The 26,987-nt window shown below is 44.5% G+C and overlaps 1 protein-coding gene across 1 annotated transcript in view; it reads left to right on the forward strand.

Moving 5' to 3' along the window:
• The window catches only part of LOC146181258 (uncharacterized), a 104,793-nt gene that overhangs the window by 63,644 nt on the left and 14,162 nt on the right, over nucleotides 1–26,987 (forward strand). Inside the window, exons 8-13 of the mRNA XM_084575741.1 lie at nucleotides 3,317–3,339; nucleotides 5,869–5,935; nucleotides 10,465–10,534; nucleotides 21,301–21,383; nucleotides 22,360–22,565; nucleotides 25,579–25,753. Coding sequence (XP_084431867.1) covers nucleotides 3,317–3,339; nucleotides 5,869–5,935; nucleotides 10,465–10,534; nucleotides 21,301–21,383; nucleotides 22,360–22,565; nucleotides 25,579–25,753 — 624 coding nt within the window. The remainder of the gene's footprint in view (nucleotides 1–3,316; nucleotides 3,340–5,868; nucleotides 5,936–10,464; nucleotides 10,535–21,300; nucleotides 21,384–22,359; nucleotides 22,566–25,578; nucleotides 25,754–26,987) is intronic.

Consider the following 26,987-nt stretch of genomic DNA (forward strand, 5'->3'; position numbering starts at 1 on the left):
GTGAGCACCTTCCAGCAATGTGCATGTGCGCTGTGCATACCTGTGATACCCAGCACCTGACCACTTCTTTACAATCTATAAAATATTCTCTTCTACTGAGGCCTCCTTACTAAGACAATTCAGTGCGCCTTTACAAGTGCATATTTTTCTTCGGACGCAAGATGGTGACATCTTAAGAGTTCTTTCCCCATGTTAACACTCACCAAAAGGGCAGCCTATTCACTACTCTATGCAGTACGTGGAGAAAGGCCCAGGGCAAAACTTTGACCTCTATTCTTACCTTTCAGTGCAAGCCAACGACGTGTCCACCATGCCCAGTAATACCACGTAAGTAGACTTCGTCCATTTATTCCAGGGTATAGAAAATAAATAACAAAGCTAAAAATACGCCATTATTGTCAAATAATCACCTTAATTCGTGCTCAAATTTCTTGTGTACAAACAAACTGCAGTTCAGGGTGGCAAGATACATGGACATCAAAATTGTGGTTCTTTATAGAATTTTCACCTTCATTAATCTGCATACGTGTATAAAATAAGTCTACAAACTCGAAAACATTATTTTATATCATGGTCTAACTAATATGCGTTCTTAGTACTAGCATCTCGCTATGGGAGTTACTGACGTCTACCTAAAACTTAGACGCTAGTCATTAGGAGCAAGTAAAAGGCACATCCTTTGTTAAATATTTTAAACCGCGATTTAGTTTTGCGGTGTTATCTCAGGCTTTCACACGGTCGCAGAAAACTTGTGCACGAACATGCCCACAAGCTGAAGCCACAATGCGGAAGACATATCGCATGGCTTTCTCGGTCGCAGCGTGCTAGTCCGACACAGTTAAAAACAAAAGCAACAAACGCCTCTAAAAGTGGTCTTCCATCCAGCTGCTTCAAACGATTTCCTTGAAGTCACGATAAATTTCCTTGAAACTACAGGTATTTTTGTGCTGTGGTGTTAGGTGCAGGGGATAAACCAAAGATTAATAGCATCAACATCGCCGCAGTGACGATTGATGCACATCTCTGGCTAGGTAGTCAGGTTCGAAGGCCATTTCACTCTCTTTGCTTTGTTTCTGTCCTGTTGTAGAAGCAGCAAACGGCTGTATAAGACAACGTGGCATGTGACGTGCCGAATTACACCTGTATGTAGAGCGCGGCGAAAATTCAACTGTCAGAGGTGGCAATTGGATGCTCCCAGAAGCTTCTTCTCACATTGCCGCTAAAGGCGACAGAATCGCATTCTCAAAACTTCAAAAATTGAGGGTGATACAAGTGACGATCTCTCAAAGCCTTCTGCTTGTTAGCACCAACTTGCCCTCCCCCTCTACCTGACCAACTTTTACCAACTTGCCCCCAGTTTATGTTGTAAACTAGGGAGTGCTTGTTGAACATTGTTACTTCGACATAACACATACACGCTGATGCAAAAGTGCGGTGCTTCATGCCACCCGCTTCCGTTTATAGTCATTACGCTGGTGCGCTATGGTAGAAGCTAGAATTCCCGTCCAGTGGCTACCTAGGGTAAGACCAGAGTGGATAGGCAAGGAAAGTTGTGAGCCGAACGTTTTCGTGAGGCCGCGCTATTGCGCTGCCGCAGTGGCGCAGGGATTAGGGTGCTTGTGTACTGTGCCCAAGCATTCGGGATAGAATCCCGGCTTTGGCGTCAGCTTTTAGAAGGCGGCGAAATGCAAGGCGCCCGTGTGCTGTGCGATGTCAGCCCACGGTAAAGAACCCAAGGTGGTTGAAATTTCCGGAGCCCTCCACTACGGAGTCCCTAATAGCTTTCGTCGCTTTTAGATGTTAAAACTGACAAACCAACCTGAGCTCGCGCTATTGTAGCGGCCCAACTTACTTACGACCGCAGTAATTAGTTACTCATTGGAACAGTTCTTGCACCGCCTTGGGTGAGCAAGTTCCTTATGGCGAAGAAGCGCATCTTTGTATTTTATTAAGCTGCCGCAGGAGCTTCCATTCAGCCTTACGTGGGGTAATTGAAGCCTGGAGGGTCATGCAGCACAGACGCTCGTGTGACACGCTTCAATAAGTGTCGATGCTTGTGTGAGGTCTCAATAGCACATGAGGTGGCAATTCTGTTTTTGTGAGGATTCAATAGCACATTAGTTGACAATCCTTTTTTATTGAGGTCTAAATAGCACATGAGATGACAGTCATATTTGTGTAAGGTCTCAATCGCACATGAGCTGGCAATCGGACTCCTCAGGTCACTTGCATCGCCAGTCTGATAGGCTGTTACTAGGTCCAAACGCCACTTTTGTGCAGCTTGCTCCTACGGGCGTTATGTTCCATTATGCTGCTATTGGGCATAATACGGTGGCGTACGAAGGCATTCCAATATGTATGTGTGAAGTAAAAACTGAAGTTCTGGCTCCACGAATCAGCGTTTTGTCTAACTGTGCTAACTAGCCCGTCATTTTTGTCTGATATGTATCAGTTTTGTACCGGTGGGCATTGGCCCACTGACAGTCTATACGGTCGTCTAAGCGTGCCGTCCGGTGGAGTTACCTTAAGCGAGGAGTAATTACTGAGATCATCACGCACGATATGTCTTTCATTGCTAAACATTCGCAGTTCATGTAGTGGATGGAGTCCTCGCGCTACGGCTATGGTTAAACTCTTGAATTAATCCCAGCATCAGCGCCTTCAGACCGAGAGAGCAGACTGTTTACCAGCGAGGTTCATACATGTTCTAAAAATTGCGAATCATTAAAAGATGCATGAATCTGTATAACAGAGTGGCGTCTCAGCCTGAGTCGCTTTGGGACGTAAAACCCCTCAAATCAAACCAGATTGTGAATCTGCGTATCAACTTTCAATATTTGGGTCTTACATCCCCTCAATCAGTCCAGCCTAGTTCTGGGTAGGTAACAAGAACCTTCATACAGAAACCCCTTTGCTTTCTTGCCTCCGCTTGTTCTATAGAGCGACCCGGCCCGACGAGACTTAGAGCTTGTACGTTAGTGGTAATGTTCCAAGGTTTTCACGCGTCCTTGTTATTCTGAAATTTTCCCGCTAGCATAATTGGGACGCAGTTGAATTTTTGGGTTCTGCTTTAGTGCTTTATAACAAGTAAACTGCAAACAGGCTGCCTTAGTAAGGCCTTTAAATTCGTTTTGTTCCGGAACTTCTACCTACTCATCACAAACTTAATTCCGGCTGCCTGAGCATTTTTAATCTGATGCTCGCCCATATTTCGTGGCTTTTTTTTTTAATTTGTTCCTCGTCTTGTTAAAGTGAACTTTGTTTACTTATTTTATTTAAAATTGCAATAATTGATCTGTTCATCCTTTGTTTTCAGCGGAGTGCGGGCAGCTTCTGCAAGTAAGTAACGAAACTTCTTATCGCCGCGTGCTAAAATGCATTAAGATATTAAATAGGCGTCGTTTAAAAGCTTGGTTTTGTCTAAGCCGACTGTAGCAAATATTTCGGTCTAATCTATAAAGGTATTCTACTCGATTGTGGAGCAAATTATGTTTTGTATTGCAATGCACGCGCGTGGAGCTAAACAAAATAAGAATTTATATGTCTCCGAAAATTACGGGCTGAAATTCTCCAATAACGTAACAACCCCTAAGATTTAATATTTGACATAGGCTTCCAATCTTCAATGGGGTACATGTATCTCGTTACGCTATCTACCCCTACACCAAACTCAAAACAACAATGCCAGTTCATTCCCCATGGAATCATTAAGAGAAGTCGACGAAAAGTGTGCATCACTTCATAAATTCAGGGCTTTAGAATCGGACACGAAGTTTGTATGAAAATCACCCAGCATTTGAAGGGACCGCATAAGCATTACGTGGATTTTGTTGTTACCGCCCTCACTTTGTAAGAATGAATGATTTTGGACTATTATCTTTCATTTACTTGGGTGCTGTCAATTTTCTAGAGACTAAACTACAGGTAAACATTCAGGACCTATCTCCTTAGATATTCAGTACTCACTGTTCTGTGCGTCCATAATCGCGGCGAAGTTTTTGCGGCTATGCAGCCAAGGCCACGAGAGCGAAGCTTTCGTCACGATTTTACAACACCATGTAGTTCCGACATATCTCGCTTCACTTATGGTTTCGATTTCAGTTCCGCCTTTATTTGCAATAGCAGTTTTCCAGCCGCCAAAGACGCAGAAATCTGCACCTTTACACTAATGAAGGCACAATAGAACCTAAATTTGTTTTAATGATTATTCCACGTTCTGTCGCTCCAGGTTTTCAAAACAAGTGCATTGCGAAAGCGTACTGCGACCCGTACGTTGACGCAGCAGAAGCAACCTATGTGTTTAGATGATGCAACCATTAGGTTTGTGTGGCGGAGTGTGTGATTTCGCTAGCGTTCTACTAGCTTCTATTCTAGAACAATGTTCATGTATTAACAACATGGATAGTTTAGTATTGCTATCTTGTACCCGAGCTCGACTCGCGAAATTTATGGAGATACTATATATACGGCGCAGTGAGCTGATGCGTTTCAGCTCTGCATCTCTGGATGCTGAGCCGCAAAATGTTGTCCGGGAGTGTAGTGTAATATGCAGGGACATAAGGAGTCTAACCAGTTTACCTAAGAGCAACATGAATAAGTTGTACAGTTTCACCTAGCGTTCCCATATCATGAGAAACCATGCCAAGGTTGGTCACACAGGCTTCTGCCGTGATCTGTTTTTCTCTAGAAATACAGGGGCTCCAGTTCACCTCCCATGGTGCAGCTGCGACATCAATGTAACCGGCGCACAACTTACAATTACTGCCTTTTATAATTGTACTCACCTTTAAATAATAGTTACAGATTGGAGTGAAAGCTGTGGCACTAGGGTCTAGAGTATTTCCCACTAACATTTTGTGCGCTATGGTTTTTTGACAAGCTCGAATCAACGTCAGTAATATTTAAGGTTAAAAACTACAACAATAAAGGAATGATATTCGTACTGGTTAAGCTTTATTGAACGAAAAAGGCAAGAAGACACAAAAAAACTAAGCTTTCAAAGGTTTCATCTTACTATCCTTGATATGCAAGAGCTCCTTTCCTTCCGAAAGGGTATTCGGAACACCATTAACATTCACAAGCATTTCGGTTTCTTCCACAATTATGGCTTCAATCATTATCACCTTAACTATTTCTGAAGTTTCATACCAATATGGAGCTTTAAGTGTATACAATAACATTATACTGCTGTAATGCAGTCGTTTCTTGTAGCTAACATGTTCTTCATTCTGAGTGTTGTTTGGTAGGGCTTAGCAAAGTCTGCATAATAGGAACCCTAACAATATGTAACCAAGTGTATTTAAAAGGAAACCGTGGTTAAAGATTGTTGTTTCCTGGTGCGCAGACGTACGTTTCTAAAACAAAGAACAGAGTGCGCTAGCGGGGTTAGTGAGAGCTATCTGGAGCACCTTGTCCTTGTCTATAGGGTTTTGTGCTAATCAAAGGTGTCTAATTGGTAGTGGCCAACAACGTATTGCCTTCGGGAACAAAACTTCTATTCACAGTAGGTTAATTTTAGCTGAGACACACAGTGTACATTACGTCATAGCTTTGTGGCGCGCTTTCATGTAGCAGGGCAGAATAGACGGAGACGGGCTTGTCTAAAATATGCAATCAGTAACTGTGCACAAAGCTGCGCGTCCGATAATTCGTTAAAACCTAACGGAAAGCACGCATGAACAGGTAATTCAATTTGCGTAGCGTTTGCTCTTTCTGGCTTAGTTTATGTGGGGGGAATCATTTGTATAGCTTAAGATAAACAAATTTTCTAAAGCATTAAAAGTACTTGCTGGGTCAACACGCCTTTTTCTCGACATACATCGGCCAAGAGACTCATTCTGTCCATTTGCGTGCTCTACACTTCTGCAGCAACAGCAGCAGCAGCAGCAGCTGGAGCAAGTCCAACTGGACTTACCCCCGGATTCCTACTCCGATCGTTGGTACAAAAAGCGAAAGTAGAAGGACTGCACCGCCAAAGCGGCCACTGCAGCATATCGTTTTCGTTAATAAAATTGTTTTTGTGTTATGTATGCGCCCATGACTCTGCCGCTTACACTATTTGCGCGGAACAGCCTCTGATGTTCTCTTTTATAAAGCAGGGGGTCGCATTGCTGTCGAGCAAAGTGGAGCCTTCTCAAAACGTCAGACATTAATTCTTGCCGCTTAAGGCCCATCTTTTCTATTGTCTCTCTTGCAAACTTTGCAGTCGCTGTGAATTATAATAATAATAATAATAATTAGTTTAGAGGAAAGGAAATACGCTTTATCTGTCACGATGTTATGTACATGTGAATTGACGTAAGAGAATGGTGGAGAGTAGGCGTGAAAACAGAGAGATAGAGGCGCCGCAGTGGAGGGCTAAGGAGTAATTTCGACCAACTTGAGGGCCTTAACCATGGAGGAAGAAAAAGACTAGGAGGAAGCGCGCGCAGCCTCCACAAGCCAACCTCCTCTGACGCCGCTCCCTTCTCTCTCTTGCGCGCAATGATTCTTGAGAAAGCAGCAGGGTGCATGGTATTTTTTAGTGACTTTGGATGTCCCCGCGGAAAGTCTACCGGAGTGGACTGCCGAAAGTTGTGCGTCTCGTCGTAACACATAAGTTACCTTGTTTACAATTGTTGCATTGTACTCCGTGTTTATAGAGGCACACCAGTGAAAACTGCAGGTGGCCTTTTCATCTTTGGTTTCGTCAGGGAGACTACGAATTCGACATAACCTTGCATGCCTGGGGAACGGGCTTCAGCGTAACAATGTGTATTTGAGGTCTGCATTTCCTAAATGAATCAAACGATTTTCGTCTCGAACAATACATGCACATGCCCTGACAAACAAACGTTTCGTTTCTCGAGGAGTGCGCATAACAGGATACTCACCGTTGGAGCGACAGCCCCGAGAGGTATATCCGTGTAGTTCTTCCATCCCGGCACGCAGCATTTCATATGGCAGTACGTTTTGTTGGGCTAGTTGGTTTGATCCCATGCTTGCGGGACTCAGCGCACAAAGACAGAGCACAAGAACACAGCGGACGACAGGACGAAGCGATGATCAGCGCTTCGTCTCCTCGCCCTTCTTGTTCTCGCGTGTTTCGTCTTTGTGCGCCGAGCCCCGCAAGCATTTCATATGGCGCAGCTGAGGGGACCCAGCCATACTTCGCAAAATACACAGGCGCACTGCGCGGCGGCGGCAGCCCCCACGGGATCAGCCCGTCTAAAAGTCCAAAGTTCCATCCATCGGCTGCTCGCAGCGCGCGCCTCAGGTTTCTAGTGCAGGCGTCGCGTAGCGAAGGCCACGCGAAGGCATTCCTTCAGAGCGAAGCGTGCGAAATCGCAACCGAAACCAGATACCGGCTACCGCTTGTTGTATCAGGTGGCGGCTAATTTCCCATGATTCTTCCCATTATATTTTTTATGACTAGGCTTCACTTTCCCGCCGCGGCGCTCCCTCCTAGTTTTTTTTCTTCCTCCATGGCCTTAACGTTCAGGAGGGAGGGGGGGGGGGCGTTTTTTGCTCAGCCCCCCACCACCACTGTTGGCGGACGACGGCTTATCTGACGTGCGCCTTTCTCTCTCTTCTCTTTCTCCCCTCCCTTCCTCCCTTTGCTCACCTTTATTTCTTTAGCTTCTCCTCTGTTCGCACGAGGCGGCGATGCCGGCTCAGCATTCGAGCCAGTTATCAGGCCCGTGAATTTTTTTTCATTCTTCCTACAACCGCTTAACACCTTCTAATTAAAGCAAGTTCCGCCTCGAGAACCTGTAATACGCCTGGCGATTATTCCGAAACTTTGCACTGTGAGCTGCTGCCAATAGTGCTAATAAAGTAGTCGCTTACCTTACCATCATCTTTTCTCCTTTTTCCTGCCCCTGCACTGAAGCCGCTCTGAGTGGACGCACTCTCAGGTACACCACCGTACTCATCTCAGCCTTGCAACAGTGAGGACTACATTAGGATACTCACAATACCATAAGTTTCATAACAAGGCTAGTTCAGGCTATTTCAAATAACCATATTGTGATGCCTGTTTAAGGCACCCAAGGATCATGCATCGTTGTCACCGTCTTTTTTACAAGATACGCCGTCAGATTATTCACCGTTGTCAGTACCTGGTGAGTACATTTCTTAAATACACAATTCAACTACATTTAAACTCATAACCCGAGTTCGTGTTGCATACAATCCCCGTCATAAGCGAAAAAAACAAGTAAAAAAAATTGTCTAGGGAGAAGAGTCACGGGACTCGAATTGCGTCTTTTAGGGAATATTTTCTCTAGACGGGGAAAGTGCCTCGCGTCATCCATCCAAATTCTCACTATGGCAAGTGGTAGATAGCTCCACTCAAGAGTTTAGAAGCAAACGCATTCCCTGTGCAACCTCGATGGGGCTGCATACACTACCGAAGACTAGTGTTGCCCTATAGCTACATATATAGACAATTACAGAATTGCATTCCCCTTCGCTCAATAGCTTAACGGCAAGCGCCTTTCCTTATTCTTCTTTTGTTCCTCTTCTGTCTACTTCTTCCTTTTTCCCTCTATCTTGCGTGCTTGTGTACGCATTATAATTTCGTCGCTTTCTATTCTTTGGCTTCCTGGTCAGAACATATTGCGACGAGGGGAAATTATGTTGACGTCAGAACCTATTGCGACGTCTCGCTGTCGCATCTCGCGGAATCTCGCAGAATATCACTGGCACATGTCTTACCAACAGATCACGCAGATGCGAGATACGAAGGCTTTCGCCTTAAACGTTATAGCACCGTACACAAGCGCCACATGTGTACCATGTCTGCTTCGTGTTTTTGTTTCTTTTTGTGCGAGTATTCGCGCAAGTAGGAAAAAGAATGAAGATATTACTTTTCGCTCGTTCAACCAATAAGCCGCAACCGTAAGCCAAATTGAGAAAAATGGTCTCATAAAAAATACGCGCATGATTTCGTGTAAACACTGCAACCAATGGCATCAGCCACACTTTTTTTCATTTATTTGACCACACCCTTCATCCATCATAACATTCCTTTTATGACCTGAGGCAATAAACTTCGCAAAAAAAAAAATAAACCGTGCATCGTTCAGCGTTCACATTGGTGGTATACCAATTCGCTTCCCATTCTGGATAGACGTTTTTGACATTTAAATTAGAGGAAAGTTTGGGGAAGGTTTTCGAAATGACGACCTAAGTACATCTGACAAGTGCAGGTGTCCACTCAGGAGTTACTGCGCTTTGCTCCTCGAAAAAAAAAAACTAAAAAATATATTCATATTCACGGAACAGATAGGTGGCGTTGAGGGCGCTTCTCCTCTGCTCTGAAGAGCTTGAGTGCCCTCTAACCTTTTTTTATCAGACCATCTCTGTTGCTCATTTGTGGAAGTGTGACGCTGACAGCGGCGGAGGAAATCGTGTCGATTCAATCTGTTGAATCATACGTGGGACCATTTCTGCCGCACTTCAATTCATACTTACATTTCAGTTCTACACGACAGACCACACAGCTCATCCGGTCGCAAAGTCTCCTTCACCTTAACCCCGAATTACGAACAACGTGTCGGAAAACGTATGCTCCCCATTTTATCCTGCCCCGCCGGGGTGGTGCAGTGGTAAGACGCCCGACTACTGGGCCGGAGTACCCGTGTTCAGTTCCAACTGCGGCGGCTGCATTTCGATGGAGGCGAAACGAAGGCTGCGCGATATCAGCGCTGTTATGGCTGATAGAAGAAGGAAACGAAAATGCGCGGACCTGCTACTGGCTCTGTAGCTGAGCCACCACCGCTGCCTAATTGGTTCACAGGAAGGGAAAAGCGCAGTATCTGTCGCACTTGCTCTGTAGACACCTCAACCGCACCGCAAGGGAAGCACTGATTTATTTATAGGAAGGGAAAGGCGCGGTAACTGTCTCACTTGATTTCTGTGGGCACCGCAACCGCGCCGTAAGGGAAGGGAGGAAAATGGGAGTGAAAGTGGAAAGATACAAAGAGGAGCCGTAGTTGAGGACTACGGAGTTCGACCACCTGGGGATCTTTAACGTGCGCTGACATCGCACAGCACACGACGCTTCTTCATTTCGCCTCCATCGAAACGCAGCCGCCGAGGTCGGGTTCGAACCCGGGTACTCCGGCACAGTAGTCAGGCGTCTTACCACTCCACCACCCCGGCGGGGCCTGCAAGGGACCCGCCGGGGTGGTGCAGTGGTAAGACGCCTGACTAGATGAAGCTGTAAGTGAAAGTAGAAAGAAAGGGGAGCCGTACTGGAGGACTGCAGATTAATTTCGACCACCTGGGGATCTTTAACGTGCGATGACATCGCACAGCACACGGATGTCCCTTCGCCTCCATCGAAAAGCAGCCGCTGTGGTCGGGTTCGAACCCGGGAACTCCGGCACAGTAGTCGAACGTCTTACCACTGCACCTCTCCGGCGGGGCCCAAATTTGTCCGAAGTAATGTTCATCATGCTGGTGTGCTACCTTGCCAAGGTGGTGCCTACCCCAATCTTCTAGAGCACTATACCCCCATCGTGGGAATGGCTGCTGCTGGCCCTACAGGGTATGAACAGGTATACACCGCCGCTTGCGGCGGGTGCTAGCCTGCCAGCGAATTTTTATCTTTTGTAGGCCGTCATTGCACCCGCCACCGTTTCGGTGGTGGACGACGGCTGTTCTGCAGTGCGCGTCTTTCTCTCCCTCTTCCTTTTCTTTCTTCTCTATTTTTCTCTTCTGTCTGCACGAGGCAGCGGAGGGCCCCACCGGGGTGGTGCAGTGGTAAGACGCCCGACTACTGTGCCGGAGTACCCGGGTTCGAACCCGACCTCGGCGGCTGCGTTTCGATGGAGGCGAAACGAAGAGGCGTCGTGTGCTGTGCGATGTCAGCGCACGTTAAAGATCCCCAGGTGGTCGAAATTACTCCGTAGCCCTCCACTAGGGCTCCTCTTTATTTCTTTCCACTTTCACTCCCGCCTTCCTCCCTTCCTTTACGGCGTGGTTGAGGTGTCCACAGAAGACAAGTGAGACAGTTTCCGCGCCTTTCCCTGCCTGTAAATCAATCAGGCAGCGGAGGTGGCTCAGCTACAGAGCCAGTAGCAAGCCCATGCATTTTCTTTTCCTTCTTCCTACAGCCACAGCCACACCAACTACAACCCTCTGCTGCCTCGTGTGGACAGAAGGGAGAAAGTAGAGAAGAAAGAAAAAGAAGAGGGAAAGAAAGAGGTGCACCGCAACAGCCGTCGTTCACGATATTACTCCGTAGCCCTCCACTACGGTTCCTCTCTCCATCCAGTTTCACTCCACCCTTCATTCCATCCCTTACGGCGTGGGTCAGGTGTCCACAGAAAGAAGTGTGACAGATATTGCGCCTTTCCCTTTATTATTATTATTTTATCCAATGTTTAACACGAGCCTGCTTTCTGCAGTATTGAGCTTGGGGAAATATTATTTCTATTCCCATTTAGAACACACCTGGTAATAATATAGGGTGCCTGTTTGCGAAACGAATTCGAACGAACGACATATGCACTGCCAACGGTATACCAGTAATTATAATTGTAGGTCTCTACCGTGAAGGTTCCCCAAAAACCAAACCGAAAATCTGTAAACGTTACAAAATTTTGCTCTCACCTTCCTTCCCTTCTTCCTTCTCACTTCCTCCCATCACAAATCGCACAGTACAGGTGTCCACCGAGAGGTGTGGGAGAGACAGTACCTTTCAAATTTGTATAAAAATATAAACAATTGATTCACAGGATGAGAAATGCGCGGTATCTGCCACAGCTGTTTCTGGGAAGCCTCAACCGCGCCGTAAAAGAACGGAACAAGGTGGGAGTGAAAAAGATTTAGAAATGCGGAATTTATCGAAAACATTTAACACATCGCTGAACTTGATGCCAGCCTCTTAATGCCAAAATTCGAGCAATGAAAAGGTTGTGTTAAGGGCGTTACCGCATCTAATCTGAAGGCGTACCTTAAATATATATCCTCATTGTTTCAGACTGCGCAGTCACTTGAGCCCTCGCATACAAAAAGGGCATGGTTACATTACCGGCGGTGATGCATTGAGTACAAGTGTTCCCTCTGGAACACCGGAGCAACTTGGAAAGTGGCAAGGAGAAAACATTTCTGGTCTCACATTGCCATTCCTGTGAAACAAGGAAGAAAGAAAAGAAGAAGTGTACTCCCATGTTTGATCATGTTAGGATTTTGTAACGCCACAAAGAAAGATGACAAGAGAGATAGTTGAATCGTATTTTATTTCAAGGGACAATAAGTGGGTCAGCAAGACGTATCTCGCTCTTTCAAGCAAAGAGATGTCTTATTTTAGTTACTTTTTGTGCAGTAGGTGAACCCGGTGGTTGTTTCCCGTGACTGTTTCGTTTTCGTCATATTTGTTCGTGTCTGGGCCTTGGAGTAAAGGCTTAGGCTGAGTTGTGAGTCAGCGCTTGTTTTGTGGCTTCCTTTTATCATGTCCTGTGTCTTTTTGTTCGCGCTGTTTAAATTAACAATGCACCTCCGCTGCACCGTACAGACAGAAGAGAAAATAGAGATGAAAGACAAAGAAGAGGGAGAGAAAGACGCGTGTCGCAACAGCCGGCATCCACCACCGAAGGCGCTGATGACATTGCCTTGTTAAGTAACTAAGGGAACCAAGTGCAACTAATAATAAATAGTCAAATAATCTAGACAGCAGAGGCAGAAATGTAGGCCTAAAGATTATCATGCAGAAGAGTAGGATGATGCTGAGCAGCCTGGAAATAAAACAGCAGTTTACTATAGCTAGCGAAGCATTGGAAATGGTAACAGATAATGTCTACTTAGGCCAGGCAGTGACCAAAGAACCGGAGCACGAAAGGGAACTAACAAGGAGAAAAAGTTTGGGATGAAGTGCACTTGGAAGGTACTCAAACACTATGACTAGCAGCTTCCCGGTATCACTCAAGAGAATAGTGTTTAGCAGTTGCATCCTCTCGGTACTGACCTATGGAGATAAAAAGTGGAGGTTAACGAAAAGGGTTGTGCTTAAGTTGAGGACAACGCAGAGGGCCGTGGTACGGATTATGGTAGGTGTAAAGTCAAGGGATAGAAAGCGTGCAGAATGGGTCACAGAAATAACTCAAGTTACTGATATTCTACTTGAATTTAAGAAGAAGAAAAAATGGGCGTTGGCAGGACATGTAGTTCGAAGAGAAAATAACAGATGGTCTCTAAGAATATCCAATTGGATTCCAAGGGAAGGTAAGAGTAGCAGAAAGGAACAGAAAATTAGGTGGATGGATGAGAATAATATTCGCAGGTGCAAGAGGATGCAGCTAGCAGAGGACTGGATCAATCGGAAGAAATCGGGAGAGGCCTTCACCTTGTAGTGGGTATAATCCGGCTGATGATGATGATGATGATTATGATGATGATGATGATGATGATGATGAACCCAACCAATCGTTTAACGCCGGTCCGAACCTCGGGTTACAAGTGATTAAATTGCAATTTTCCACCACATGGTTCCCACATGGCCTGCATGTTTTGCTCACGACAGCGACAAGACAATTTCCTTGCACGGTAGAGGTACACAGCTTTGCTGTAAAAGCGCGCTCTCTCTCGAGACCTGCCACGCGAAGACGGACGCAGGAAACGCATTATGAACCGTAATGCTTCATAATTATAAATATGAAGTATCACTGTTCATAATTACTGTCTGGGAACTCAGCCACCCTGCTGGAGGTTTTTGTCTTTCGCGCAGGACTATTTTTACGTCATGGCAAATCTTTCTCTTCCTTTACTATGAACTGGCACTGTTCGTCCTTTCACTGGGCAATACACATGAAACGACAAGAACGAAGCTTTCAGCCACACTCAAGCCGTAGTGACTCCGCCGTGAATTCGCTGCATTATGCGTAAGCCTTACCTCTCTTTCTCTGCATTTTAAATCCAAGAACATTTTCTGTAGAGCGGCACTCTTTTTGCAACGCTTCCCCAGCTGCCTCCTAAGAACGTATGGCGCCGCTGCAAATGACCACGTCACTCTTCAGCATGGAATCTGTACTACTGAACAGGCTCTGTTGTGGTTGCTCCGCGATTAGGGCGCGTAACTGGTGTTCCTGACAGCCCAAATTCAACTCGGCCGTAGTGAGCGCGCGCTGATGGAGACTAAAATCATGGTTCTCATGTGTTTCGCAGTGCAAGGGCAAGAGAAAAAACCCTGGACGACTGTAACTTCCAAATTCACTTCCTACGACTTCCCTCGTGTCTTGAGTTATATTTGGACGCTAAACTATATAATATGCAACCATATACATTGCTGGAACAAGAATGTGCTAAAATTATGTAATGATAATAATAACAATAGACCAGGCTTTTCTTCCCTGAAGAAGATCGGTGGCTACTAAGTCAAAAAAACGGAAGCATGAGAGGATAGTTTCATATAAACATGAATAATTTACGCCACCGATTGCATGGCACTCAATCTCAGTGGATTGCCCTCATATTCTTAGTCGGGATCTTCATCGTCACTAGCAGTGCAAACAAAATGACGCATCCGCTGGCGGATATGTACCACAATATCTTAGTTGCGTTAATGACAACAGGCGAGAATAAGGTCGACAATTTCACAGGCCGTCTTAGGCAAAAGCAAAGTTTCTGGATAGTAGCTTCTGTGCTATCATGCTATGAAAAGCCACGAACCTTTCTGTGCTATTTCCTTGAATCAGCTGCAGCCTATCTTGTCGTCTTATACTTTTTCCTTGCCTGCTCAGGCCGAGAAAAGACTTCAGACGAGAGCTTCCCACAACCAGGTGAGGCTTCGGAGATGAACTCACGCCCCCATCTTGACAGCAGTCATGTTTTCCCAGCGTGCGTCATAGATATATTTACTATTCAGAAGCTTAAATATTCTAGCACTTCGGAGAAGCAGCGGATACCGAATTATCAGTTTCCTCCGGCACTATCAGCGAGCAGCCATTTTAAACAGGTCATAAAATTGTATACCGGCCATTTTTGCAACCCTGGCATATAAAAAATCGCGTTAAGAAACATAGCAAAAAAAGTTAATCATACTTAAAATCTTCCAACATAATTTCTTTTGAGCATCCATGAAGACATGTTTTATCATCGGGAAAGTATCAAACAACAAAAAAGCCTTTCTTAATTATATATATCTTAAGAACTGTCACAATGAACCCAAAATTTCAGATTTCGGCCTTCGCTCAGTGGGCAGGTATTTGATACTATTGCAACGAATATATTGAGCCAAGTGTGGGCTATTATTGTGTCGTTAAAAAAAAATACAAGGGCAGCAAGTGGTAGGACCCAAGTATCTATACGGTGACCAACTTTTGGATAACAAAACTAAACTTTATGCGGTTGTTTTCAGAAATAATACTAGCTTACTCGCACTCAAAGTTGCCTTTTCTAAGCCCACCTTTCAATCCGCGTGCACTTTTATTACACAAGATGTTTTACGAACGGTCTGCGCTGATTCCGTCACAATTGGCGCCGTTTTTATCATAGTATGAACGTCCTCCCACCTTCTCTGCCATCGCCAAGACCGCTGCCTTCCAGGAGGCATCAGCCGCAATCTATATATGGGGCACACAATGAGGACATTAGAAAATACGCCTTATCTGATCACGTCATCGAGGTTATCGTACTAATGGCGCCATATGGGGCACATGAGGACATTAGCATAAAAGTCCTGTGTGATCACCTGATCAAGGTGAACTTTTGGAAATAGGTTTTTTCGTTTTACATCGTTACACGATACAAAACTGCTGTCCAGTAATTTGCCACAACGGCTAGAGAAAACTCAAAAGTAATTTATTTTGGAACAAAATATCAAATGTGGACTGCTTCCAGCGGGAATTTTGACGTCATTCGCTTAGTGTGGCAATTGCACTGATTTTCTATCCTCATGGCTTTTAGTTATGCTACAGGCGTGTTCACCACCCTGTAAAAAGTTCTATTAAGATTAAGACGGCGTTCTTACCATCTCACTTTAGTGCCGTCAAGATCATTAATTGGTATAACATTTCTTCTAGAAATGAACGTCAATGTTTGCCGGTGCTCCTGAAATTTCAAGAAAGCAGAAAAACAAATACATATCAAACGCAGTGTGTCTTCCTGTCAGCCGTAGTCGGAGGGCGCCTTACACAGCGTTTATATGATTTGGACAAGGCCTCGTTTGTATTTTCGCTAAAACGTAGCTTAGAGCGGTTCTTGCGATTTGAAAGCTCCAATACGTATACAGTTTCTGCATAGTGCACTATACCATGCGCTTTTAACTAACTGAAGACTGCCTGATAAAAACGCAAAGGGACATAAGTTTATGAATTGGGCATTCATGTTCCAACGTTTTCCTTATGACAGAGAGGAAAATTTGACATAACAATCCATAATTACTCAGTAATCCTATTGGCATCAATTTTGGGAGTCTAGTGCCTGCATATACTCACCCAATGAAAAGCGTTTTTGTCCCAAGTATGCGGTATATAGTACAGGGTATGCTGCCCTCTTACTTTTACGGGTCATGTTTACATTGACTTTTTTTTTTTTTTCAGATGTCATAAGGCTTGAAGTGCAACAGGTGCCAACAGGTAGTAATAAAAATCACTAAAACATTGGACTCGTTCAGAATACATAAAAGAGATAGTTTTTCTTTTCAATTTCCTTATCATGCCAGTAGCATGAATTCCGTTCACTTCCTGCTTCAGCAATGCCAGGGCCGTAAGTATTTCTATGCTTCTTAAAAGCGCGTCTCAAATTAAAAATTATGCATTATTGCAAAAAGCTTGCATTTCCCAGAGTTCTAAGGGACCAGTTTAATGGCAAATCGCTTTTCTTGAAAGTGCAGGACGACACTACGTTGAGCAATACAAATTCAGCACGGATGTTGAAGCTCCTTCAGAATTTCATAAACCTTCCTTCTTGAACTATCAGAACATTGCCGTGGTTCTAGTTTCATTATCTACAGATTGCTTTCATTTCATTCTGTGCTAAGGTCAGCAGAAGCGATCGCAACAAAACAAAGAGTAAAGAATAGCCTTTAAGGCTCCGGTGGCAGTGAAGCCGCCCTACTGCGGCTGCATCTATACTCTCTTTCATGAGCTGCTTTCATCAGTCCAAACGGTAAGCGAAACTTGGGCCGCTTAAATTTAAGCGAAATGTTAGGCAGCTTTACAAGATGCCCATGACCACGCTATATAGATTTCATGCGAAGACAAAGGTTTTTTTCACGTCATCATGATTTGCCTTAAGCCCCCTCTCCCTTCATAGTGCAGCTACACTTCGTGGTACGGAGTATAGTCTCCCCGCCGGGGTGGCGCAGTGGTTACGGCGCTCGACGACTACTGTTCCCAAAGACGCGGGATCGAATCCCGGCCTCGGCGGCAGCTTTTCGATGGAGGCGAAAAGCAAGGCGCCCGTGTGCTGTGCGATGTCAGTGCACGTCAAAGAACCCCAGGTGGTCGAAATTTCCGGAGTCCTCCACTACGGCGTCTCTCATAGCCTGAGCTGCTTGGGACGTTAAACCCCACAAACCAACCAACGGAGTATAGTCTTCCGATCGTCAAGGGTATCATGCTGTGCTTGTTCGTATAGCCTTCAGTGCGCAAATTATTTTCTTGAATGGTATTATAGCCGGTATGTTCTGCAGCCGTGTAAAACTTGAACCTTGCAGCCGTCTCCAACAGTCATTCTTCGCCGTGTGCCCCCCAAGTTAGGCTTCAGCATAAAGTGCGTTTATGCAATTAAGTTCCGCGAAAAGCTGTTGTAAAGTAGCCTTCCTTCATGGCCATCAGTAACCAGTCTCCAGCAAAGTCGATGGCGCCCCATGATGGGCACCATAGTAGTGCGCACTATTTTATTCACTTGCCAGTTAAGGGTGATCAGATCAATATAGCGTGACTAAAGGCTGTGCATGCTTCTCTTTCTCTTGATTACAAAGAGCTCATTCGCAAAAGCCTTCAAAAGGACGTCCTCAGTTACAGCAGGAATGACGTGGGAACTACACGCTATATATCCAAGAGCAAGCAGGTATTGTAAAAAAACGTAAATTAAAGTAAAACTGAAGTGAAATTTACGAAAAGTGCAGGAAATTCAATGCGTTTAAAAACACGATGATATATGTGGAAGAAAAAAAAAACGAAAACAACATATGACAAGAAACACAGGAGACGTGTCACCAGCACGCCTTTTCTATTGAATATCTTAAACATGAGTATATCATGGCTAAGCCGTTTTCTGTTGCCCAATTTTGTTCATACATTTTTTTATCTGTCGATAGTCTTCACTTCCAATAAAGAGCCTACATCGTTTCAAAAGACCTCCAGCTAGTCATGGCAAAAAATGCCAACAATCCTGTACGTAGTAAATTTCAGAAATTTCAGCGTACAGCGCATGCGCTGTACATGTTTGAATGCTTGAATTTCAGTTTTTAAAGACTTTGTTGCTTCGAGCGGTGCAGTATATTTTCTAATTTTGTCTCACATCTCTCAGATACTGAATGAAAATGAGAGTTTGTCTCTGCAGAACAGCCGAAACACATTTAAACGCAAAAAGAAATATTTTAAATATGAAGTGTTGCGGGTATGAATAATTTATGAAACACATTTTCTGCCAGGTAGTTTCGAGCTCATAATGAAGGCGCACCACGGCCATGTTTGATTTGCAGGCCGTAGAAGATGACGACAACAAATAGAGCACGACAAGAAGCCTTTCACAGCTTTGTATATTTGGCGTAATGAAGAATTCGGAACGTATGTACGCTGGGCTGCACATCTGAGCCAAATCGACGCGGCTTGTTTCGTGCGTCTCATCGGGAGTAAAAGCGACAACTGCAGGGTGGTTAGATGGACCATAGGTCCGGTGGCAGCGATTGGTCATTGCCTTCCCCACCTTCGGTTTTCCAGCACGCCTTTTGTGTAAGCTAAAATTAGTATTTTTGCTATGACCAACGTACCGTCATCTCGCCAGCCTACGCCACCGCAAGAGTACCTAATCAGAAAAGACAACATGAAACTAAGTCTAAATTAGGGTGCTGAGAATACTGCCTGTGCAAGATACAGTTTGCATACTGTGTTCTAAGTCTTTAATTCACCTACGAGAAAACCAACCTCCGCATTTGTTAAAACACATGTACTACCTTCCGGCATCAGAGATGCTGAGGACTGCTCTCGATTTCCATTAATACTGCTCTCACTACGGTAGTCAGTTTCGTAAATACATTGATACTGTAATGTGTTTTCAGTATTCATTCATTTTGCCGCAAATGGATGGAGAGTGCTGTTTACATACAACGTGGTACGTTGGCTGACTCACCAGATTGTTGAAAACTATGGTCAATGTTTCAGTTTACTGGGAACAAGGTTGGCAATTCAATGAAAAGAGGCAGATATTGAAAAGGCACCATGACAAAACTTTGCGTTCTTCATGGCTTGTCACTTGACTTCTTACGTTTCATTCATTGTTCCCGATGCTTCGCTCAGTGATTCTCATTTTTGAGGTCAAATGTTCACTGGGATAGCTGCGCGCGTTTCGCGTATGCCGCAGTGTGACATTCAGCTGGCCTGCAGGAGACCTCCAGCTGCATGCCTAGCGGCGCGTAGCATGCTCGCCGCCCGCCGCTTCCTCGCACGTGCAGTGCACGGAGCGGGTGGCGCTCCATTTGTGTCTTCTTCTTCTCTACACATATCAAACTTCATTCGTGTGTGTACATATTCCCGATCTGCGGTCTCACCCGCGCAGAGGGGGTTGCGCTAGGGAGGATCCGGGTCAGGGTTGGCCTCACACCCGCTGTGACTCGAGCATAGCCTGTTTCGATATTTATACCCACGTCCAAGATGTCCTGTCTGTAACTGCCAGAATAGTGAGCCAGATAGCCACCACTTGCGGGTTGGCTCGGCATTGAAGCCGACGAGAATTTGGCACCTGACATCATTGGGTCTTTCGCCAAACACCCCATTATCTTACATTACTTGGACGCAGGGGCCTCATCACTGTTCTCTCTTGGACTTCACAAAACTGCCAGCCTTTTTGTTTTCATATAATACCCATTTTATTTTATTTTTACATATTTCTTTATGTCCTGAGGCAACAAAAATGTTGCGAAGAATATCACCGGTCTATGCAGTGCTCTGCGCGTGACGTCATCATTTAACTATGCACCTTACTGCCCGTCCGCGGTGTTCTTCAGCTGCAGCGTATATAAGCCGGGGATCAGCCACTCGCTGGTGAAGTCACATTGAGAATTCCGATGAATTCTTTATCCTATTGCATAGATGAGGCAACAAAGGTCATTGCCAGCGCTTGCTACGCTTGCCTACAAGCCGAATCTACTCATCCTACCAACAGCGGTAGCCGTGAAGAAGCCGCACATAGAAAACAATTATGCTTAGAGATCTTAACGAGCGATGGAAACTTCCAAAGAGCGAGAAAAGAGAATTGCAAAGTGACGGCGCGAGGCGGCAGAGGAGGTACGCCAAGATCAAACATAAAAGAATCGATCTCATCAAAGACCTTCACTGTTTTCGCTATGTATATCCTGGCTTAGTTGAGTTAAGCCACTGTCAATGTTCCTAAATGTAACTCCAATGCGTCATCAGAACGTCTGAAACACTTAAGCAAGGAGAAAAGAATATTCTACGCTAGTCCACCGTGGGCATGGAAAGGAATTGTTAATCTTGACCTCCTTCAAACTGCTTTTATACAATCAAAATTGCGGCAAGGTCCTGGGAATGGAAGCTAAGCATGAATTTTATCTATGCGACTGCGTTCGGAACAAGCCCAGATCGACTGGCTGGACGGAGTGCACACAGGGGCCAGGACTGAATCGAACAAGGATGAGGTGACAAAAAGGCGCACCAGTTTTTAAATGACATTCTATGTTCGGCACTAATTCTGGATGAATTCTGGCTACAAATTAGAACCCCTGATAAAAATAATAAAACTCTTTCGGCAAATACATTGAAACTTGTCGACTTTAGCTAAGTATTAGAGCACGCAAAGATGAAAATGGACGTTTGTACAATTGTTGTACAGTTCCAAGAAGAACCGACTTGTCTCCTTTTAAACATAAATAGTGTGACCCTGTTAACTGCTCGGCATGTACACGGACGTAGAAGGCATTCTACTATATCCATTTCCTGTCTAAAGTTTCCTTTCGAGAATAAAATACTTGTCAAAAGACACACATGCTTGTTATTTATTTGTGCTGTTATGTTACTCCTCTGCCGGTAACGTATTACAGCATTGTATTTTCCACATTATTCACAGCCAAAACCATATGATGTCAGCTGTGCATTCAAGTTCCAGTTTTTATGATTAATCTTATTACAGACGCGCCGATGAATTTATCATCGTGTCGGCTATCTTCCTGTTCCTGTTCATCGCTGGATTCACCTACTACAACGTTACAGCAGGTAAACACAATTCTCACTCAACTCTAGCTTTCAAAACGTACCAGCACTGGAAGTAACAGATCTGCACATATAAACAGTACAATTCAATCACAATAAATTTGTAGCGTGTGGCGGTAAGTGCCAGATATGTAGATTTTTGTTCGCTTTGTGACAATGTGTACCGACACTTTCGTTCCACCGTAGTCTCTAGCCACCGATGGCGAGGAATTTGGATCCTAAATTCGCTTTACCGCATCATAGCACAAAAATTAAACGGAATAAAATATAATGCGTTGCTAATTTTTAATATTATCGGCTCCAATTTAATGGTTGGAAGGAGGAGGGTATGTCAGAGAAAGAAGAGCGTTGCATTTGCTCCTGCATAACTTTTCAAGCAAATACTTTGCGTTAGGCCTTTCAAAATATCTCACCATTGTAGTTCGAAAGAACCTTTATGAACTTGACACATGCAACTAATGAGTTGCACAAAAATATGTTCAAAAATATTCCTTTCAATGAATTCCTTAGCCTAGGCATTGGATAGTTCACTATGGCGTAATTTCTCGATGTAAGGTAAATAATGTCTCACGCCAACTGAAGTGGACCGGCTGTGATCTCTGTGCAACTTATGTTTCATAGAAGTGCTCTGAAAAACGTTTTTAATGCGATGACCAAATATTCCTCTTCAATAATTCCTTGCGCTTGCGCTTCACGTTGGCTTCACGTCGCAGAAAACAGCAAAGTTTGCATTCGTACACTCAATGAAGCACCGCAAAAAAAGACAAGCACACACAGACACGGAGACGAAATGCGATGCATGCGCTGACAGCACGCAACACAAGTGCAATTATGTAAGTCGTTCATGATCTGCTGGACTGTTTGAGAATCCGGGTATCAGCACGTGATCTTGTCTACCAATATGGAATCTGGGAAACTAGGTGATTTGTCGCAGGAGGCTTACAGTAAACAATTTCATAACGTATTTTTCTCGACGCAGGCTTCATTTCAAAACAACTGAAAATAATAGTCGTCGTATACCTTATATTTATGCAGCCCCAGACGCCTATAGAGCGACTATTGTGGCGCCAGTTCCCCGCTCTGCTTGGACAAAGAAGACCGCGGACAAGCACGCTCAACCAAGACGCTTTGCCGAAGATTCGAAGACCCGAAATTCAACAAAAGAGCCCCACGGACGCACCCAGGGTAAGCTTCAGCTATTTAAAGCAGCCTAGCAAAAAAAGCACGCACACTGATCCCGACACCCCTGGTCCCAAGAGCAACTCTGTTCGTTGTGGCTCCGTAGTTTGACGAACACAAGGCACTGACGAGCACAAGGACTTTGCTCCTTCGGCGAAGCCGCATTTCAATCACGTTTAAAGGACCAGTTGAACGGCGCCGCTTCCACCAGGACTATCCGAAGGCGTATTCGCATCTGTCGGGCACCTGACAGATGGACTCCTCGCGCAGAGGAATCTTATTCAGGTGATTCAATGACCGCTTATCTTTCATAGGTTGTGTTGCAGCTTGAATCATTTCTGCTACAGAAACGACCAAACTGGTTGTTTCGTTTCTTCGTCGCTCTATTGGAAACATGACAGGCTGCGCTTCGAGAGCTCACTGACATATGAAGTGCTATCTAGCAGTATGATAAGATATAATAGCTCAAGTTAGATTCAACCTGGCGAAAATCGAAAACAAATTTGGAGTTATTATGCAATAAAATATGCCAACAAATAATTATGCAAGAACAAATGTAATAATAACGAGCTACAGACCGGCCTAAGAGAGAATGGCACAGGAGATATTACTTCGCAAGCCGAACCAACGTTTGCACACCTTGGCGTGGCTTGCGATTTGAGGCTTCCCTCTACCCTTATTTAGTGCTATTTCATACTGTGCAGCTGTCTGCGTGCTCTCATTCTACCGGGTACCAATAGCAGCAGTTAAACACACGCTATCCCACCTAATAGGTCGCGCATACTTCACTTAGAAGTGATGCAGCCTTATGTTTTAGCGCCCAATATTTAACATTTTGCCGAATAGGGCCAGTGCAGTGCCTATGAGAGTAGCTGACTTGCTTTAAAACATCACCACGATAAGGGAGATGAGGCGGACTGCACCCTGTATAGCGGGGTTAATTACCTTTAACGCCTTCAAGCGTAGCTCACCCCATTTCATGTATAAATAGTCCACGTTCCCAATAGTTAAGAATACAAAAAAACAATTTCAATAATTCTCTCTTTCCGCTTTACTCCCACCTTCTCCCTTCCTTTAAGGGGAGGGTTCGTGTCCACAGAAACAAATGTGACAGATATGCGCCTTTCTCTCCTGTGAACTAATTATATGTTAAGGCGAGAGCCTTTAATCGCTCCTCGTTGTCCTCAGAAAACGTGTCACGCTTTTTCAGCGGTTCTGACACTTAAAACCTAAATAATTAAACCTTGTCTCCTAACGGGGAATCGAACCCAGCGCTTTACCACTGCGCCACTCTCCGGATATTGAAACGCTCGTCATAATTCCCCTTGTCTACAGGGAGAATGATAGCGAGGTTCCGCAATCAATGACATTAACGTAATATTTCACTTCCTAAGTATTTTGTTGCTTTTTTTATTCAGTTTTTTATATAACCGGTACCTACTATTCTCCGCAAAACGAAGGGCCGTTGACTGATACCTTCACACAAAAATGCAACAAACGAATATGGTAGTTTCTGTCGCATAATTAAACCTGTTTCAGAAAGACATTTGATGGAGTTATATACATTCGTCCGAATGTTCCAGCTTCGATCCGCTGTGGTCACTTTTTACGTTCCCAGTTGAGAACTTAGCGGCCATCATTCCTTACGTCGTTAGCAACGTCTTAAGCACGCGAGCAAAATAGGGAATGATTTGCCCTCTATCGAACAATTTACACTGTGGCTACTTTCTATCTTATATTCGCACTGTTGTGTTTTGTCTAAAAATGTCCCCCGATCTTTCTTGAAAGCTTGGAGAAAGATTTCTTGTTTTTCGTGTCTTCATTGTGGCGTTCGTCTCGCATGTGGGGAATTCTGTCTGAAAGTAGAATCCGTGACCACCTTTCACTCGATAAATGACAAAAGATGGCCACACGATGCCAAGCTGTGCATGTACATGTTGCGAAAAAGGTCTTTCTGGAAAATATATATGTTGCATCTTCACCCTCTTTTTTTTCAAAAGAGTGTATAGGAAGTGTAGAATAACTGGTTCTATAAGGCATTCGTATCTCTCCGCATACCGGTATAGATAGCAAGATAGCAGATGAGGGAGTTCTGTATTCTAGCATTAACGATCCCATTTCTTCTGTGTTTTTTTTTTTTTGTTTAGCCTGCTTTGCGAGGCAACGATTAGAAATTTCTCTACTGCGTTGCATCATTTTACGTGAACGGCTACTATGATATATTAAAAACAGAGGAAAGAGTTTCAGTGTATCAGCAGGCACTAGAAAAACATTCATTCTGAGCGACGTCAGCTGCCTATACATTGTCTATTAATACAAGTGCGCTGTTTTGTAGCTTGCTCATGAAACATATCTGGTAACCATACCACCTTCTTCAAGTCTGCTTTTTCCACGCAACACATTTCTCGAACTAGTGTGAGGCTACTACCCATGTGTTAATAATTTTTAGATGTGTCCATGCTGAACGTACATTGTTATAGCGAAAGCATAGGGCGTTTCATGAGTCCCGAACCTCGCTCGCGTTTTAGATGCAATTGGCACCAAATCCTTCTGACGTCACATCCGCGCAGCCTCGTCCTTAACGTTTGCACAACAGATAGCTCATAGTTTAAACGTGATCCCATGCATGCTATAGAAGTGAATAAATATATGAAATGCGAATTAAGCACTGCCACATCTTTCATGTCATATAATTATAATAGGCAATCGATTCTCTTAAAGAAAAGGTTTGGGATATAGCCTGAATTTGAACCGTCGACCCATGGGCCGCGACTCAGATACGCTGACGACTAGGCCAGAAAAGGATGGCTTTTACGACTTCCAAACAAGTGAGTTTCATATGTATATCTTTTATTCAGTGAACCTCGCCACGCATTCACAGCGGCCAGGTCGCCTTAATGGTGATACTTAATTTTATGGCCCTAGATATGGCACATTCTTCACCTCCTTGGTTTTTTACACCACTGCTAACGTGCCTTGTCAGCGAACCTGGAGTTGAGGTTCAAATTAGTGGTAACAGGATACGGCACACGGCACTGCAGATCCAGTGCTAATATGTGGCCTGGTTTCTCCTGGTCGGCTGCCGAGCGGGGCCAATGATCCCGCCTGGGTGTCGTGGAAGCAGCTCCCCCACGTAAGCGTATGCGACTACATCCTCCTAGACATCCAAGCCAACGAGGATGGATCCTACAACAGTAAGCGGCATCATGCCCGTTCCTGTCTATTTTAACCATTCCAACGAACAAATGTGTTCTTTATCTCATATTTCTTACCTTTCGGAGCGTCCTTTCATTTTAAAGATTATTCTGAGTTTATTACAATGTGGCAAGCAAAATGAGTCATGAGACCAAAGAAAAAGCAATCGGCCAGTACATAGAGGCATAGTGTTGCTACCCTTTTTATTCACCAAAACCACAATTTACACAGCTGCAGCCATCAAACAATATTCTCCTTAACCGCAGACATTTGCTGCGAGAAAACACACTGTGTTCGTCATCGTTTGGGAATAAATGTTATGTTAAAAGTTCGCGCCGCGCTAGTCTTAATTCTAGGTACTCCTGTTTTTACGGCATAAGACCTGCTCGATGCAAGCTTTTTTTCAACCAAGCTGTCTAATGAGCTGCATGGGAGAAAACAAATCAAATGCTACATTTAAAGCTCCCGATTCAAGCTCTTAGCAGCAAAGCAAACCCTTTTTTTTTAGTAAGAGAGCGTCATCATAGCTTTTGTAATTTGCCGTATCGGAAATGTCCTCGCTGTTCTGCTTGCCAACTATTGTATATGCAGCCGTACATTGCAGTTGAAGTCTACACGATTGTGATGTTATTCTATGTTGGAATACGGGGTCTACCGGAAACGACTCCAGTCGGTAATATTCACGTCTAAATAATATCTGAATAGTTGTGAGCGAGCCCAGCAAAGGGGACAAATTTTATATATATTAAGATGGTCGTGGATCCCAACTTTTCCGTGGCACTGGTCGTGATACTTTTTGAAGTTACCTGGTCAGTATGCATTGTTATTTAAACTGGCGATGTAGTGAAAGTGCAGCTTTCAAAGTATGCTCCAAATGGTTTAAGGCGAATGCCTTCAGAGGCTCATAGTCGCGGCCATGACCCTGCCCGCCCTGCAACAATAAGCATCACACTTCACGAGATTCCGCGAGATACCAAGAAATTGTCACGTCATCACCTGGCGACGCCATCAGCCAGTCTACCTTGAGGAAGATATTTAGGAATAAACAAATCCTTTCTCCACAATCAATCGAACCTTCATCCCTTGATCCCCCAACTGAGCGCTTTAACCAACTGCTCCACGCCTGGGATTAAGACGCGCACATCAAATTCCTTCTTGTCTACCGTCAGGATTATAGCAACGATGGCAATTACGCTGCAATTATAGATAATGACAATGATGACGTTAGCAATG

Source organism: Amblyomma maculatum, chromosome 8, assembly GCF_055883805.1.
Source record: "Amblyomma maculatum isolate TAMU_Amacu chromosome 8, ASM5588380v1, whole genome shotgun sequence".
NCBI lineage: Eukaryota > Metazoa > Arthropoda > Arachnida > Ixodida > Ixodidae > Amblyomma > Amblyomma maculatum.